The 15,009-nt window shown below is 42.9% G+C and overlaps 1 protein-coding gene across 4 annotated transcripts in view; it reads right to left on the reverse strand.

Annotated features, from left to right (window-relative positions):
• The window catches only part of Tph2 (tryptophan hydroxylase 2), a 98,652-nt gene extending 84,137 nt beyond the window's left edge, over positions 1 to 14,515 (reverse strand). The window contains exons 1-5 of one of the 4 annotated variants that reach the window (XM_021648540.2): positions 14,276 to 14,515; positions 11,177 to 11,326; positions 9,015 to 9,198; positions 8,757 to 8,857; positions 3,841 to 3,908 (exon numbers count right to left, since the gene is read on the reverse strand). In XM_021648540.2, coding sequence (XP_021504215.1) covers positions 3,841 to 3,908; positions 8,757 to 8,857; positions 9,015 to 9,198; positions 11,177 to 11,326; positions 14,276 to 14,380 — 608 coding nt within the window. In that variant the 5' untranslated portion in view covers positions 14,381 to 14,515. Of the gene's footprint in view, positions 1 to 3,840; positions 3,909 to 8,756; positions 8,861 to 9,008; positions 9,199 to 11,176; positions 11,327 to 14,275 lie in introns of all 4 variants that reach the window. The other 3 variants (XM_060378070.1, XM_060378069.1, XM_060378068.1) reach the window with 3 other exon arrangements.
• Between the last annotated feature and the right edge of the window lie 494 nt (positions 14,516 to 15,009).

Here is a 15,009-nt window from a genome sequence, read left to right on the forward strand (position 1 = left end):
TGTACATCTTTTATTTGGGTTGTTGAAGACAGGGTGATCTGCGTGTCAGAGGTCAGAACAGTGCCCTCCCCGGGCTGGGTGTTCATTCTCAGGTCTTCCCGTGAGGAATAACGCTTGCACTAATGACTCTTTCCTATGTGCTATTATTGGTGAGGCAATTAAGCCTTGCAGACACCGGGCGGAGGGGCCTGTCTGCAGGTGCCTGCAGGCTTCTGGGTAATCAATCAGGCCTCTCAGCTGTACTGTCAATCAGAGCTGTGCCTGAGCGGCATCTATTGACGGGTCTCAGCACGCGGGCGCTTTTCCACTCCCTCACCTCTTTGGAGTTCACAGTAATATGGACTTTGAGCCTGCTGTTTTTTCATCATAGAGTGGAATTTTTTCATTTTTCTCTGCTTGTGCTGATTCTCTCACCCCCCTGTTTTATCCTTTCAAGACTATCATAAAAAATACAGTATTCACCACAAATCCCCCAGAGGGCTTCCTGGTTGTGGTTTCAATATATGTTATTCTGTATCTCATTTCTCTTTCTCCTCCTTACCCTGAGACTCATCAGGCTTACAACCTGTGATCCCTTCAACAACCTCGGAACACCTGTACTCCATGTCTTTCAGTGTTTCTGACCATGTACCTACCACTGCTCTCCAGAGACCTAATCACCAGCAGCAAATTGCTCTCCCCATGTTAGACAGCACCTAGTTTTACTTTTCATTGAATATTGACAAGTTATAATTGTGTTTATGAGCTACAAGGCAATGTTCTAAATTGCATTTGGGTGCTTTTCCTCTGTTCCTTCAATCAGCTTGAAAGAACACTCCCTCTTGACCAGCATCTCCCCAACCCCATCCACCTCCCATGGTCCTAATTGTGTCATCAGCCTCTTGGCAGGTACTTCATATGCTGAATTCTCAAGACTACCCTAATTTTAAATCATCCAATCCTCAAACCAGTTCTCCTAGTTTGGGCTTGCCAAGTCTGGTCAAATTACACTGAAATGAGCTTATTTTAAGCAACTGAAGCATTTAGCACATTGCAACATTGTACACTTGCAAAGTCATCAGCTCTAGAAACCACCTAGCTCAGTGAGAAACCGCATCCTCATTTTCTGTAAACAAAAAAAAAAAAAAAAAAAAAAAAAAAAGGAACCTTATTTGCTGCGTGGAGAAACAGTCAAGGCCCGTTTGGAATGTGTATCTGTGCCCCTCCTCCACCCGGCTCCAGCAGCTGTGGAAGTCCAAAAGCATGAGCTTGTCAGCACACACACATACACACTCGCACACAGACACACACATGCATACAGACATGACTGGGCTATCCTTTACCCATCCTCAGACTCATGCAAACCTTGGCGTTACCAGTATGAGGAATTACAGTATTAAAGTGAAATCTTTTGCTCTCTACTTTGCACAAGTCCTGGGGTCATGTTCTCCTGGTTCAACAGCTCAGGAATGATTTCTTCACTCTATCCATTCACAGGAAGCACCCAAGACAACCGCCAATTTGTTACCAGTATCTTGACAGCATCTTTCACACATAAAAAAAATGGAAGTATAATCTCTTTTTATGAAATCTCTCCACACACACACACACACACAAAATCTGTTGTCAGCACCAAAATAATCAGTTTACCCAACAGTCTCTTAATGTGCAAGCAAAGCATAGCAGGAAGACAGTAACAACAACTGACACACAGAGCCCTGATTCGGGTCCAGGCGTGGTGCCAAACACGTCCTCTTTTTACGCCCCTAGTCCACCCTGTCTGATGGGCCCTGCTGGTACAAACACTTCTCAGATGAAGGAGGGGCTTGAGGCCACAGAACCAGCTCTCCAGCCCAGAAGTCTGACCCCAGTTAAAGTACTTTGTTTTCCGCCTACATAGTCCGGCCTTGGCACACTGTCCAAGGAGCGGGTTTTTCTGGATGCAAAACTCTCCGAGATAAACACTCTTTGTTCGGCTCTGTACCTCACCTAGCAGTGCCCGGATATAACGTGACCTCCCGTGCAGCAGGAGAAAAGAGCCTCTCTCGTGTTCCCCGGGACTGCAGAAAGGGCTCTGTGAGTCTCGCGAGAGTTGCCTCTATAAAGCGGTGAGTTGGCCTGCCTAGCTCAAGCTCTAGAGCCCTCCATTTTAGGAGTTCAGTCTTTGGGGTCTAAATTCTTCCCTCATCACCCCAAACTCAAACTAGGCCCTGGGATGCCCCAGCTTTAGCCAGACCTCCATTCAGCATGAAACCCCCATGACTCTAAGCTCTACTTGAGACAAAGCTCAGCATTGTCCTTTTAGCTATGGGGAGGTAACAGAAGCAAGTAGTGAACGCCCGGACCGCCTCAGCCCCGACCCTTGCCCTCTTTTCTCCAAATGAATACACTTCCTTCAAACCAATGTTTCTGTCATCACTGCTCCCTGGGACATATTTTCTCTAAGAGAAAAGACTGGCACGGAGCTTTTACCCTGAACTGCTGGTGCCCAAAGGTTACCTTCCCACCTCCCCTCAAGGATCTGCGATCTTATCCCATGAAGACGGTCTGTAAGACAGTGAGAGCATGCCGAAGGGCCCACAGCCACTAGGAAGGCTTTCTGTGTTCAGCGAGTTCAGCCCGTCTCACTCCCTTGCCTGCCTGGCTGGGATACTCCACAATGGAGAATTAGGGAGCAATGTCAGGGCAACAGGGGGTATCAGACTGGGCTTGGGCAGGTCATGTGTTGATGTCAAAAATCCAGCATGGGGGAGACATTGCTTGGAACAGACACTAGAAAAACATGTGCCATGAAGTTCTAGTTTTCGTAAATATTGTTTTCATGACAGTGATGGGAAAAGGATGAAAGTTGCCTTGATCTTAGGACTAGGGAAGGGACAAGTTTCAGAGTATGAAGAGAAGCCGGGAATGAACAAATTATTCACCCAAAGAAAGGAAGGAGTGAGAAAGGAGGCGTTGGGGAGCAGAAGGAAAGTAATAAGAAAAGAGAAAAAAGAAAGCAGGCAACACTGATGCCCTCTATGCTACACATAATATCCTAAATTCTCATCAATGATAATTTTGCCTCTGAAGTCAGTTAAACTCCTTCACGAATCTCAACTAGAGTAAGAAAAAAAAAACTATTTCCCCTACCAGGTGTGAATTTACATTTTGTTCCAAAGTCAAACTTCGTATTGCTGATCATATACCAGAAAAGGGTAAGTGATAGTCTGAAAGTTATACCAGTGAGAACAGAAGGGACCAGGGCCTACATCACTCTACGCCACTCCGTTTCTCCAGGCAAACCATATGGTAAACAAGCACATCCCTGCCAGTCAACACTTACCTGCTGCCACCACGGACCACAGCCTGCCGCCACCACCGACCGCCATCTGCAATACGCAGCCCTCACCCCATCCTCATCCCAACCCCTGCTACGTGATTATTAAACCCCTCCACAATACAAACTAGAGCTTGAAGGGCATTTTCGTTTCCATGTAAAGCAAACACGTTTTCATCCTGCGCTGGCTGCTTGTAGGATCCCTTTGCCCGTTTTTGCCTAAGTCTCTCTTTTTAATCGGGAAAATTGGACGCTGAAAGGGGTATTGAGCACGGTCTGGGAGCCCTGCGGAATGAGCAGAAATGGCCCCTTGCCTCCACGGAGCTGCAAACACAGCGGTGTCAATGTAGCAGTTGGCATGTGGCCCGCAGGTCTCGTTAATTCACAACTGTACCCAGATGTCAAACATCAGTGCTGGCATTTGAAGCCAAGGGAGTTGGACAGTGTCTTCCACAAGAGGTAAAGCGAAGACAGGTCTGTTTAACGCAGCATGTGTTTCTCCTAACTAGCCATTGACAAGAAAGAGTTATGCAGGTACTTACTATTTATAACCCATGGCCACATCCACAAAATACTTCCTCCTCTGTCGATAGACATTGTCCTTAAATCCCTTAAACAGAGAAGAGATTAAGTCATTTAACAAAATGCTGAAAAATTAGCTGCAGAAGGCCTAAAAGAAAGTCACTGTGGTGTTTACTGAGTGTTCAATTCAAATGTAAATCTTATCCTCAGAAGACCGGCTTGATGGCACGGGCAAAAGCGAGTTGTGCTTACAGTAAAACCTCTTTCAGTTTAAACCAACTAATCTGGGATGTGTGGGAATTCGGGCCAGAGTTTACCTTTACACGAGGCAAGCAGCATGGCTTAGTTAAGCAAATTAATATTTTGCACACTATCTTTAGGTTTTCAAGTATCATTTACAAGTAATTGATCTTCATAATAAGTTAATCTTAGCCTACTCATTGAAATAGGTCAGCTTAGCATGTTTAACCAAATTTTAATTGCTGTGTGTCACTAACTAATAAACATAACATTTATTAGAGACTCGGTCACTCGGAGTAATTATCAAATCCTCAAATTAGCAATGGACCAAAGAGGTTTTGCTGTACTTCGTGATCACATGGTGCAACCCGAGGAAGAGCCTCCACTCAAGGAGAGGTTAGCTCCACTCCTTCCACTGAGGGTCTCTCAGTCTGAGGTGTCCTCACCAACTGCAAGATTTTTATTTAAAAAACAAAATAACAACTTAAAAAATATTTTTCTTTAGCCTCATGCATTTGGGAAATTGAACACTGGGTCTTCTTTCAGTTCACACGAACTTTTTGAGAGGACTTCCTGGTTTATTCAACCATCCCTCTTCATGGCAACAGGCTTCTCACTTTCCTTTTCATTTTACCCAAAGACAACCAATTCTTTCTGGACTTGTTTCTTTAAGCTGTCAAAAGTCCAAGGGAAACTGTGTCCACTTCCTACATGTGTATGCCTGTACCACCAACAATGAACAGGAAGCAGAGGCCACAAACCACAGACAGCAAGCAGGAGTGTAACCCTCGGGCTCCCTAAGATTCAACGGTAAAAGAGGTGCCCACAGGGACCTAGGCTCCCTAAGTAGCAATATAAACATTTCTGCAAAATGGGATGTTCAAAAGGGACCCAAACTCAGCAGAAAACAGCCCAGTTCTCTTGTCTAGTTGAAAGAGATTGGGCCCCAAGGCCAGGAATCTTCCTTCAGAGAGCTGTGTGGTGGACATAACTGAAGAATTACCTTTCTTCTTGGAATAACAAAAGAGCTAGTCATGGAGGAGCGAGAGATCACTCTTAAGACTGTAAAAAATGAGGAATGCCACACACAGGAAGCAGCATTCTTTTTTCCCCTTGCGCTGAGCGTTCAGATTGTTTAAATTAAGGCTCTTGGACAGGGTTGTAAAGCCCTGAAATGTCTATAAACAAAGCTTGTGGCCATAGTTACCACATTTACAAATGTGTCTTTGGCCAAAATAAAAAGGTCTCCTGCCATAGAGGGTAGACAGAATTGTGCTGCAAAGCGGGTTCTTCACTCGCTAGGAAAACAAGCTACCTGGGGCAGGAAAGCTGAAGAATTCTAAGCACATTTAAGATTCAAAATGAAAGCAGGCCATGAAAAACAGGGAAAGCGTCCCATGAAAATCCCAGCATCTGTTCCCTGATTCCTGCCAGGCCAGACACCATGGTAACTGCACCATAATATGCTGGACTTCCACAAGAATCTCAAGGCTCTTCTCAGCAAACACCTGCACACTTTCCAGGGACGAAAGAGAGAAAATTTGCTCATCATGCCTCATTATCCTTGAGTGGTCATGATTACACAAATGTTGCAGGGGATCCGGAGCTTCCTGAATTCATCCATGGCCTGGCAAGGTTAAAGATGGGTTGCTAGCTGCACAAGCCGTTCCAGACACACGGCAATTTTGGCCATCCATGCTGAACTGAGGCCAGGGATGGGGTACCAGACAAAATACAAGGTGCCCAGTTAAATCTCAATTTCAGATAAATGACAAATTTTTCCAATTTTACTGGGCAACTTATATATTTATTTGTAAAAATCTGGTGACTCTCATACTCAGACAGACAATCCCGTACAACCCCACCCCCAAATTAAATCAAAACGAATGGAAGACCCAGCCTGAGACGTAATGTGCCCAATTCAATTTATGCTGCCACTCAAGTCGGCATCTCAAACAGCTCAAACCTGTTGTGAGAGAAGAACTACTTGGGGAGTTTTAACAGCACTTCAAACCTGGCCATTTCCCCAGAGGTTCTGATTTAAGCTCTGAGGAGTAAGGACATAATTTTCACACTTCGAACACACCTGAATCTTCTAAAGATCCTTTTCCACACAGACTCCCTAGGCTGCTGGTAGAAAGTCTCCTTCCCTGAGCTCTTAGCGAGCATCTTGAGGTTGCATTTTTTTAAAGTGTCTAAAGAGTGTAACTTGAACTATACCTTAGAAGACTTGCCCAGTATAGGCCCTAGCAAGTCAAAAACATGGTCCCATATCCCCCCAGTGTGAGCCTCAACTGGCAGCTCTCAAGAAATACAGACTCTGTGTGTGGTGGCACACACCTGTAACCCCAGCACTCAGGGAGGCAGAGGCAGGTTGATCACTGTGAGTTCGAGGCCAGCCTGGTCTACAAAGTGAGTCCAGGACAGCCGACGCTACACAAAGAAACCCTGTCTAGAAAAAGCCGAAAGAAAAGAAAGAAGGAAGGAAGGAAGGAAGGAAGGAAGGAAGGAAGGAAGGAAGAAAGAAAGAAAGAAAGAAAGAAAGAAAGAAAGAAAGAAAGAAAGAAAGAAAGACTCCTGTACTCTATGGAGTCACTGTATTTCAAAATATTTCCCAGGTAATTTCTTTGTCTATTAAAGTTTGAGAGCCATAAGCCCATATATTTAATACTTTCTCAAAGCAGCATGATTTATATTCCAAGCCTTCTCTGAACTGTCCCATGCAAGAGTCCCTGTGTCTGAGAATGACTATAAGTATGTAGACAACTCCTCCTAACTACATCAAATAAAAACCTACAAAAGCACCAACTTACCACTGTCAAATTTTGCATAATGAATATTTGGTGTGCTTATAAATCAAATGTATGTGGTTTGAAAATGACAAGAGACATAGGGGCTTGCTGAGTACTTGCAATTATTTCAAGTGGCTGCGCAGAAAATAAGAGAAGGTTTCATAAAGCGGGTGTAATTAGGAGTAATGGACTAAAATTAAGCCCAGAAAAATTTACTCTTGATGTCGGAATGCATTTTGCTCACAGCAAGGTCAGCAGCCCCTGTGGTGGTTCCACTCAAACGGCTTGAACTCCTTCCTCCAGGTTAAGTAATTTCCAAACTACGCTAAGGGAGCTTTTAGAAATGGGAGATTCTCAAAAGCTCCTTGACTAAGTATTGATCTGGATGGTTTAATACAACACTTCCTTACTGAACTTAAGCATTTCCTGTTGCCAAATTGCCCTTCGGCTGCTTTATTAACTAGGCTTTTCAAACACCCCTTTGAGGTCAATAAAAATTTTTATTTCCACTTTTTACATTAAAGAACCCTAAGGTATAGGGGTTGAGGGACCTCACCAAGGTCACCCCGAGAGCAGGCAGCCAGTGTCTGGGCAGTCTGGGTCCTCCTAATCATTTACATCAGCTTGCACTAATTGCAGTTCCTCTGAGATTGGGAGAGAGTGGGAGGAAGATAACACATAGATGGTTGCCACAGTCCCTGTTTAACCGGAGTTTTGTTGCTGCTGCTGCTGCCATTGTATGAATTACTGTGAATTTTTATGCTATGCTGCAAATACAAAACACCGGGTCGGGATTGCTTCAGCATTTAACAAACAACGCAATAATGTTAGGTGTGTTGAATCATTTATTTGAATCGTATGTGTGAATTGGTTTGAATTGGTATATTATGCCAAATGACTACTTTGAATGAAATTGTGCTCGTGTTGAACTTGTAGATCTCAAACTGAAGAAGTGTGGATTGGTTAAAGCAAGGTCCCAGGTGCTATTGGTGCTCACCCTTAGGTACCACTATTCAGAGTATGGGGGTACAATCTCATTCTCAGATTTCCTCCACTTAAATAGCGTGAGTTTCTGTAAGCCATTGCCCTCATAACATGCAGGCTTCCACTAAGCAATGATTAATCTGCTCAGATCTCGGTGTTCTACCCACCCACTCCTAAGCACTGTGGGAGGGGAAAAAAAGCTCATAATGAATGTGTATATTGCTTACTTCACCATACTTCATTCTGGCCATAAAGAAGTTCCAGGTCTCTTGTGCTAAATAAAAACTGATATAAAATGGGGTGGGGAGGAAAAATGGGAAAAGCTTACCCAAGTGTCATATTTCTCTAAAGATGGTCACTTTTATTGGAGTAGAGGAGAAATCAGTGGTAGATAGATTCAGAGTAGGTGTGGGAAGGGATGCCTCTTCCATCACGGCCCTATTTTAAAGCTCTTCTGCCTTTCCATTGAGACTGAAGTCAAGACATAAGTCTGCTCTTAACTACCTCCAGTCAAGGAAAATGGCAAGAATTTTATTCTCTCACTGAGCCCCATCACATCTAGTCCTTCCTAGTTTCCCAAAGGTGTGACCAATTTCAGTTCATCGTTCTTCCAAGGGTCACCATCTGAAAGTATATTCTAGGCTGTCTAATTCCACAGAAATATTCTCCAAGGCGTACAATCTCCTCCTCTACCCAACCATTTTATAAATAAACTCTACATGAGAAGGCCATCTTTCTAAATGCCTTCCAGCCAACACATGTACAGGGAAACTTAATCATCTGAAAGTCTGCTCTCGGTTATGAGGGATAAACACAAAATTGCCCTACAATGAAGCGTTATTGCACAAAACACAGCACGCCAGCCAGAACATGGCAGAACTGGGAGAGGGTAGGTGAAACGGATTCCACTAGACACTTACTGGGTGGTCAGCATCAAGCTCAGTACCATACATGAGAACTCTGTGAGAGCATCTGTCTAACTCAGAGATCTTCCGAGGGAACCACGGCACGTCCTCTAGTTCTGCTGAAAGCAATGCAATAATGTTAGCTCACGAAGTGTGTTTTCCCCTTTGCTGAAACATCTGTCGGATGGTAAAATCACCCAACACACACACACACACACACAAATATATATATATACATATATATATATACAAAATAAAATAAATCACCCTTGCCTTCTTCCTCTGTCCAAATGTTCTCAGGTGGGTTAAGTGTCACAATGGTGGTCTGAAATTTCAGCAACTGAATGAGCTCATTGAATTCCGTCTTGCCACATTCGCAGTCCACGAAGATTTCAACTTCAGAACTTCTTCGCCGGGATCTCCTGGATTCAATATGAAGCATGTTGACATGTTTTTCCTGTGGAAACAAGAGTGAATGTACCTACATCACCCTCAGGTCACAATGATTGGAACGCTAATCTTGTGCATATATCAAGGACATACGGAAGAGGATTGACTATGATTTGGTTGATTAATCGGTGAGAACTTCTTCAGCTGCAATTTTTATTAACGAGAAAGGCGAGTTGTCGTGCCTCTGAGTACTTTGTCTTGTCTCATAATAAAAGAAAAGGAGGACACTGAAGACATATGAAAGACACGGTCCAATATATTGTGATATAAGCATCACTTCTGAGAGAGGCCCACATCCCACTGCAAATGCACACTGGCTGACAAGGAGAGTTAACGTAAGGTAGTAGCCTAAATTTTGTATTCTCATATTCTTGAAAAACACAAAATGCAAACTCTTAATCTTATAGTAATAAAATGCTTCCTTTAAAAATAAACTTTAAGAGTAAAGCAACCATTTACAGTCAGACATGATGACTCATGCCTGAAATCCCAACACTCAGATGGCAGAGCCAAGAGGATTGCAAGTTCCTCTAGGCCACATAGCAAGACCCTATTATAGATAATAATAATTTTAAAATAAAAACTAAAGCAACTCTTTTTTTAAAAGTGGATAATTAAAATGAGAGGCAGAAAATGGAAAGCTTACAAAAATGTCTAAGGTCTGGAAAATATTGATCGAAGCATAGCCCAAATTTTAGAAAAAAAAGGGAAACAGGAATGGCATACAAAAGAAAATCTTCCAGGCAAAAAGGAAAACAACTCATGTGCAGTGAAGAGGCAAAACATAATAATTACAGCCCCTAAACAGGTCCACATAGTAACTGTCTTTGGCATCCAGGAGCCTAGCTTCACAGAAAGATCTATTCCGCAGCTGTCGCTTTGTGAATCTCCTTGTAACAAGCATTTCCGGGAGGAACAGTAACTTTAATGCTTAAAAATCCAGTTTAAGTTTCCCATTGATACACCTTTCTCTTTGATAACTGTAGCCTAGGGCCTCCTCTCCATGCCCTTCCCCATCACTTCAGAGACTGCACTCTGGATCTCGCACAGTTTCTGAAACAATCCTTGGATGCTCTACTTCTGTTTTTATTAAGCTTTTCGATGATGCGGTGTTTTATAAGCTGGCTAATAATAAAAGTGGGATTAATATTAAGTTCAAGACCCAGAAGACCCACGTCCACTGTGCCATTTGGGGCTTTTAATGTTTGGTTGAATCAGAGTAGCTATTTTTAGGCCAGGGCACTGAGGTCCCAATCGGTTAAGTGGTTTAGCTAAGACCTGGTGACTAGCTGATGGCAGAGTGCAAATTCGAAGTGCGAACCCCTCCTCCAGGGATTTCTCCACTGCACCCAGCTGTCTAATTGAATTGGCTTGCCTCTGGGCACCGTATGGACACAGCCCGGCATGGCATAATTATGTGTAAAATACTACTCCACATTTCCATTAACACTGTTGACAGTACCTGATCCTCGCTTCAAGGCCAAAAGGGAGCAACAAAACATTTTCAGAATCAGGTTACTTCCCCATCTCTGATCATCTCGAGGCATCACAAATAATGCCTCCTGTCTGAAATTTCCAAAACAATCTCATATTATTTCATCCCGACAACCCATTTAGGTAGAAATTGTTATTATTGTCATTTTACAAATGAGGAAATTGAACTGAGGAGCACACAGTGGTTAGCCAACCCAGCAGAACGCAGGTCCAGGAAGAGCAGAGCTGTCTTACCACACTGCCAACCAGCCATTACACCCAACAAAAGGCATTCGTAAGGGTTTTTGCTTAAGGTGGAGGAGACGTCAGGTGTACAAGGAGTGTCTCCTCACCCAAGCTCTTTATTTAGGACTCAAAAATAAAATCTCATGACTTTTAAACTTTCATGATGTCATCGAGAAATGGATTCAGGAATGCCCTGCTAACAAACCATAGGTGTGTTGCCAGGCACACAGCTGCCTTAAGGTTGCATAAGGGTGTTCAGCATTTACCTGAAAGAGTCTCAGTGCTTTAACCAGCCCTCCAACTTCATTCTTCAAGGAGAACACAACCGCTGTCTTGCCACTCTCTGTAGAGTCACCTTTGCCGCTCTCTTTGCTGCCTTTCCTGTCCTCACTTTTGCCAGGGATAGCTTTATTTAGCTTCAAGAAAGTAGAAGCACAAAAATCAGTTATATCCCAGAGGTTTCCATAATTTAGTGTGTCCAGAGATTCCACTTAAAGGCTGGAAGCCCCAACCATCATACAAGCTCAAAGTGGAATTGTCCTGGCCTCAACCCTCAATCTCAAATGCTAGTCAAATTTAGGCTGAGATGTTCATTGCGCTGTTTCAAGCTGGTACCCAGAGACTTAACTTAAAGGAAGGTCAGTTTGCTTTAGTTGGATGGTGACAAAAATCTCATGATTAGCAAGTAGAGTGGTTCTCAACCTTCCTGATTCTGAGAACCTTTAATACAGTTCCTCATGTTGTGATGACCCCAACCATAAAATTATTTTCATTGCTACTTCATAACTGTAATTTTGCTACTGTTATGAATTGTAAATATCTGATATTTGTGATGGTCCCAGGCAACCCTTGCGAAAGAGTTGTTGGATTCCCCAAAGGGATTGTGGCCCACAGGTTGAAAACCATTGAGTAAGGATAAACTGATATATGTGGATAATGTCTGTCTTTCTTTTCAGGGTAATTTTTGCCCCATAAAATCTGACTGTTTGTCTTAGTTGGCTCATCTGTAAACTATATTAATCACCAAATACACCAAATACAAAACCAAACTTTTTTTTTTGCAACAGCAAATGTAGCTTCAATGAAGTCTCTAAAGCAAAAGTAGTAACTGCATCCTAAAACATGTTAGAACCTGTGTTCAAAAGAGACCCACATTGAAATGAGACCCACATTGCCATCACAAAGCATCAGTCTGAACCTGCCTGCTCATTGAGAACAGGCAGGTTCTTGAACCGTGTGCCCAACCCATTCCTCTGTGGAAGACTGAGTCTGGAAAGTGACCAGTACATTTCAATCACAAATAAAGCAGGCCGGTGGAAAGGCGGAAGAGAGAAAGAACCAGCTAGCTGACCATTGGGAACAAACAGGAGAATCTGAGTAATGGCGAAGTTCTTCTGACCAAAGATACAAATAACAGATTCTAGCAATTCAGAGCACATTGCAGAATTTGTAAAACAAACCTGGAAACTTTCCTTTTGCCAGACAATGTAGAATTACGATGCTCTGTTCTGTAATCGTTACCTTTGAATGCAGAGTTGGGCAAACAAAGAATTGTCTCCCTGGCTAATGGTGGGGTAACCTAGTCACAGCAGTCTGCTACGTGCTCCTAGACCTAAGACCCGCACACTTATGTGGAACCCAGTAAAAAGTGATCTGTCATTGTCTCCCTTCAATTTCTCTACTGGCTTTAGTTTTACACATTAAGATTGCCTCGCTCACTGAATTTATATCTAATAGGAATAGATATTTTATTATTTATGACTTGAGGGAAGGAAGTTTATGCTGGCATTGGCATTTGACAGTATGTTTAGTCATTAAAAGCTCAAATGTCTTCATGTTCTCAACATCTGCTCCCTCCTCTCCACATAATACCCAGATCTCAGATGTCTATGGAGCATTTTTGTGTGAAAGGGTCATACATTAACCATAACTGAGTTTTTTGTGTGTTTTCCTCCTAGCAGTTTATTATGACTTCGGAATTCCTCTGTGTAACATCTCATCCAAATATTCATGATACTTGAGTGTTAGAAAATCTATTTTACATTTTGGCCTCATTTTCACAAATTGATTTAAATAGTGCTAAGAAAGTTGCTGTGACTATTTTTCAACATTTGTGTGGTAATAACTAGAATGCACATACTTGGAACTATAGCATTAAACCTGATTTTTCTCTGACAAGCTGGATTTGGAATTGGTTGATAAGCAGGGAGGACAACTGCAAAACATCCCCTAAAATTTTTAGGGACAGAAGCATGGATATATTTTTATTGCATGTTAGTAAAACAAAAGCACTCTGTTTATTAAATCTCATGACTATTGCTCAAATTAACATACAAACCTTTCCAAGAACTATAATTTTACAAATATTGTTTTTATATCAGTATTTTAAACACAAAAAGAATCTTGTAAATATTGAAACAAGCAAAATATTTCTTCCATTATTTCATCAATTAAACATTAAAGGGGAGTAATACAGCATGTAGGAAACCATTTAAACGGTGCTGGTTCCAAAACCTGCACCTAAATTCAAGAATACACGTATTCCAACAGAGCCAACAAATCTGGGCCTGGGGGTTCCTGTGGAGACTGTTGTACGAACAAAGGACCATGCATGGAGAGGACCCAGGCCACCTGCTCAGATGTAGCCAATAGGCAGCTCAGTCTCCATGTAGGCTCCCTAATAAGGGTACCTGGGGCATTCTCTGACATGAACTCTGTTGCCTGCTGTATGATCACTTCCCCCGGGGCGACAGAGGAAGAGGACATAGGCATTCCTAAAGGGACTTGATAGTCTGGGGTCAGTTGGTAAGCGAGGAGGGCTCCCCCTTTCTGAGGACTAGGGAACAGGGATAGGGGGAGGAGGATGGATGGTGGGACTAGGAAGAAGCAACTATGGAGGGGGCTACAATCAGGATGTAAAATGAATATATTACTTTTTAAAAAGAATACATACATTCGTTCTGTGTTCAAGGACAAGTTTTGAGGATGGTGTAGGAGACAATATTATCTTGTAGAAACCAGAGATATTATTTAATTCTTTCTCCCGTATCTTGCTTATCAAAAGTTGTTCAGTGTTCTATACTTTGAAGGCAGAGTGAATTTAGGGCATTGATTCACATAATCTTTTACTCTTCACGATAGGAAAACTTCACTTTCTGTTTGAAGAAAGTTCATCTCCCAGCAATTCACCCAGCTGCTTTACTTCGTGGAGAGCCAAGGCAGACAGAAGGGAGGTAGTGAGACAAGGCTACAGAGAAGGAGGGAGCTGAACTGCATGCTTACTCTACAGCAGGTGTCCATATGGTGAGGTTAAGACAATTGTCGCCCTAGAGAACACTGCAGAGTGCCAGATACTCGATACTCACTGTTAAGCTGCCAAGAAGCTGATGCTCGTCGGGCACTGCCGAATCCAGGGACAACCCTCTCCTCGCCCAGTATTTACTGGAAAACATCATCATTGCCGGCTGCATGGATCCCGGTGTAATTTTCTTTCTCAGCAGCAGGGGGGACCAGAGGGGCAGCCTTGACGGAGATGGAGGAGGAAGGGGCTAGTGGCAGAAGCAGGCTCGGGGCGCTGTCCAGAACCCTGGTGCTGAAGAGCAATGCGCTTCCTCCCCTCCCTGTGTCCCTTTATATGAGTGACTGGGGACTGATGGAAAGCTGATTAGAAAAAACTCATTTCTGGTTGCTGATGGCCACAGTCAGATTACAGATCTGAAGCCTGGGGTTATCTGTGCTCGTGATGAGATTTGTTTCATAGGTCGAGTAGCTCTTTGGGAAGAGATGACGGAGAATAATATATCAGGGTTTTTGTTTTGTTTTGTTTCTTGCAACAAAATAGCAGTTCTCTAATTTTAACTCTCCAGCCTGCTATTGGAAGGTTACCCTCAGTCTTTAAGTAACTATGAATGTAAGGGCTTTGTGCTTTCTAAAAGTAAGGAAATAATTTAAGAGAGGCTTTTCTGAGAGCTGACATGTTATGATGTGCAGGCTTTACATGTGCATATGTGTGATGGCTTTCCTAAGGGATTTGTTTCCAAAACAGGGGTTTTCTCTATGTAGAAGGACGCTCAGGCTATTGTACTGAGAAAAGATAAAA

This window comes from Meriones unguiculatus, chromosome 2 (assembly GCF_030254825.1).
Source record: "Meriones unguiculatus strain TT.TT164.6M chromosome 2, Bangor_MerUng_6.1, whole genome shotgun sequence".
NCBI lineage: Eukaryota > Metazoa > Chordata > Mammalia > Rodentia > Muridae > Meriones > Meriones unguiculatus.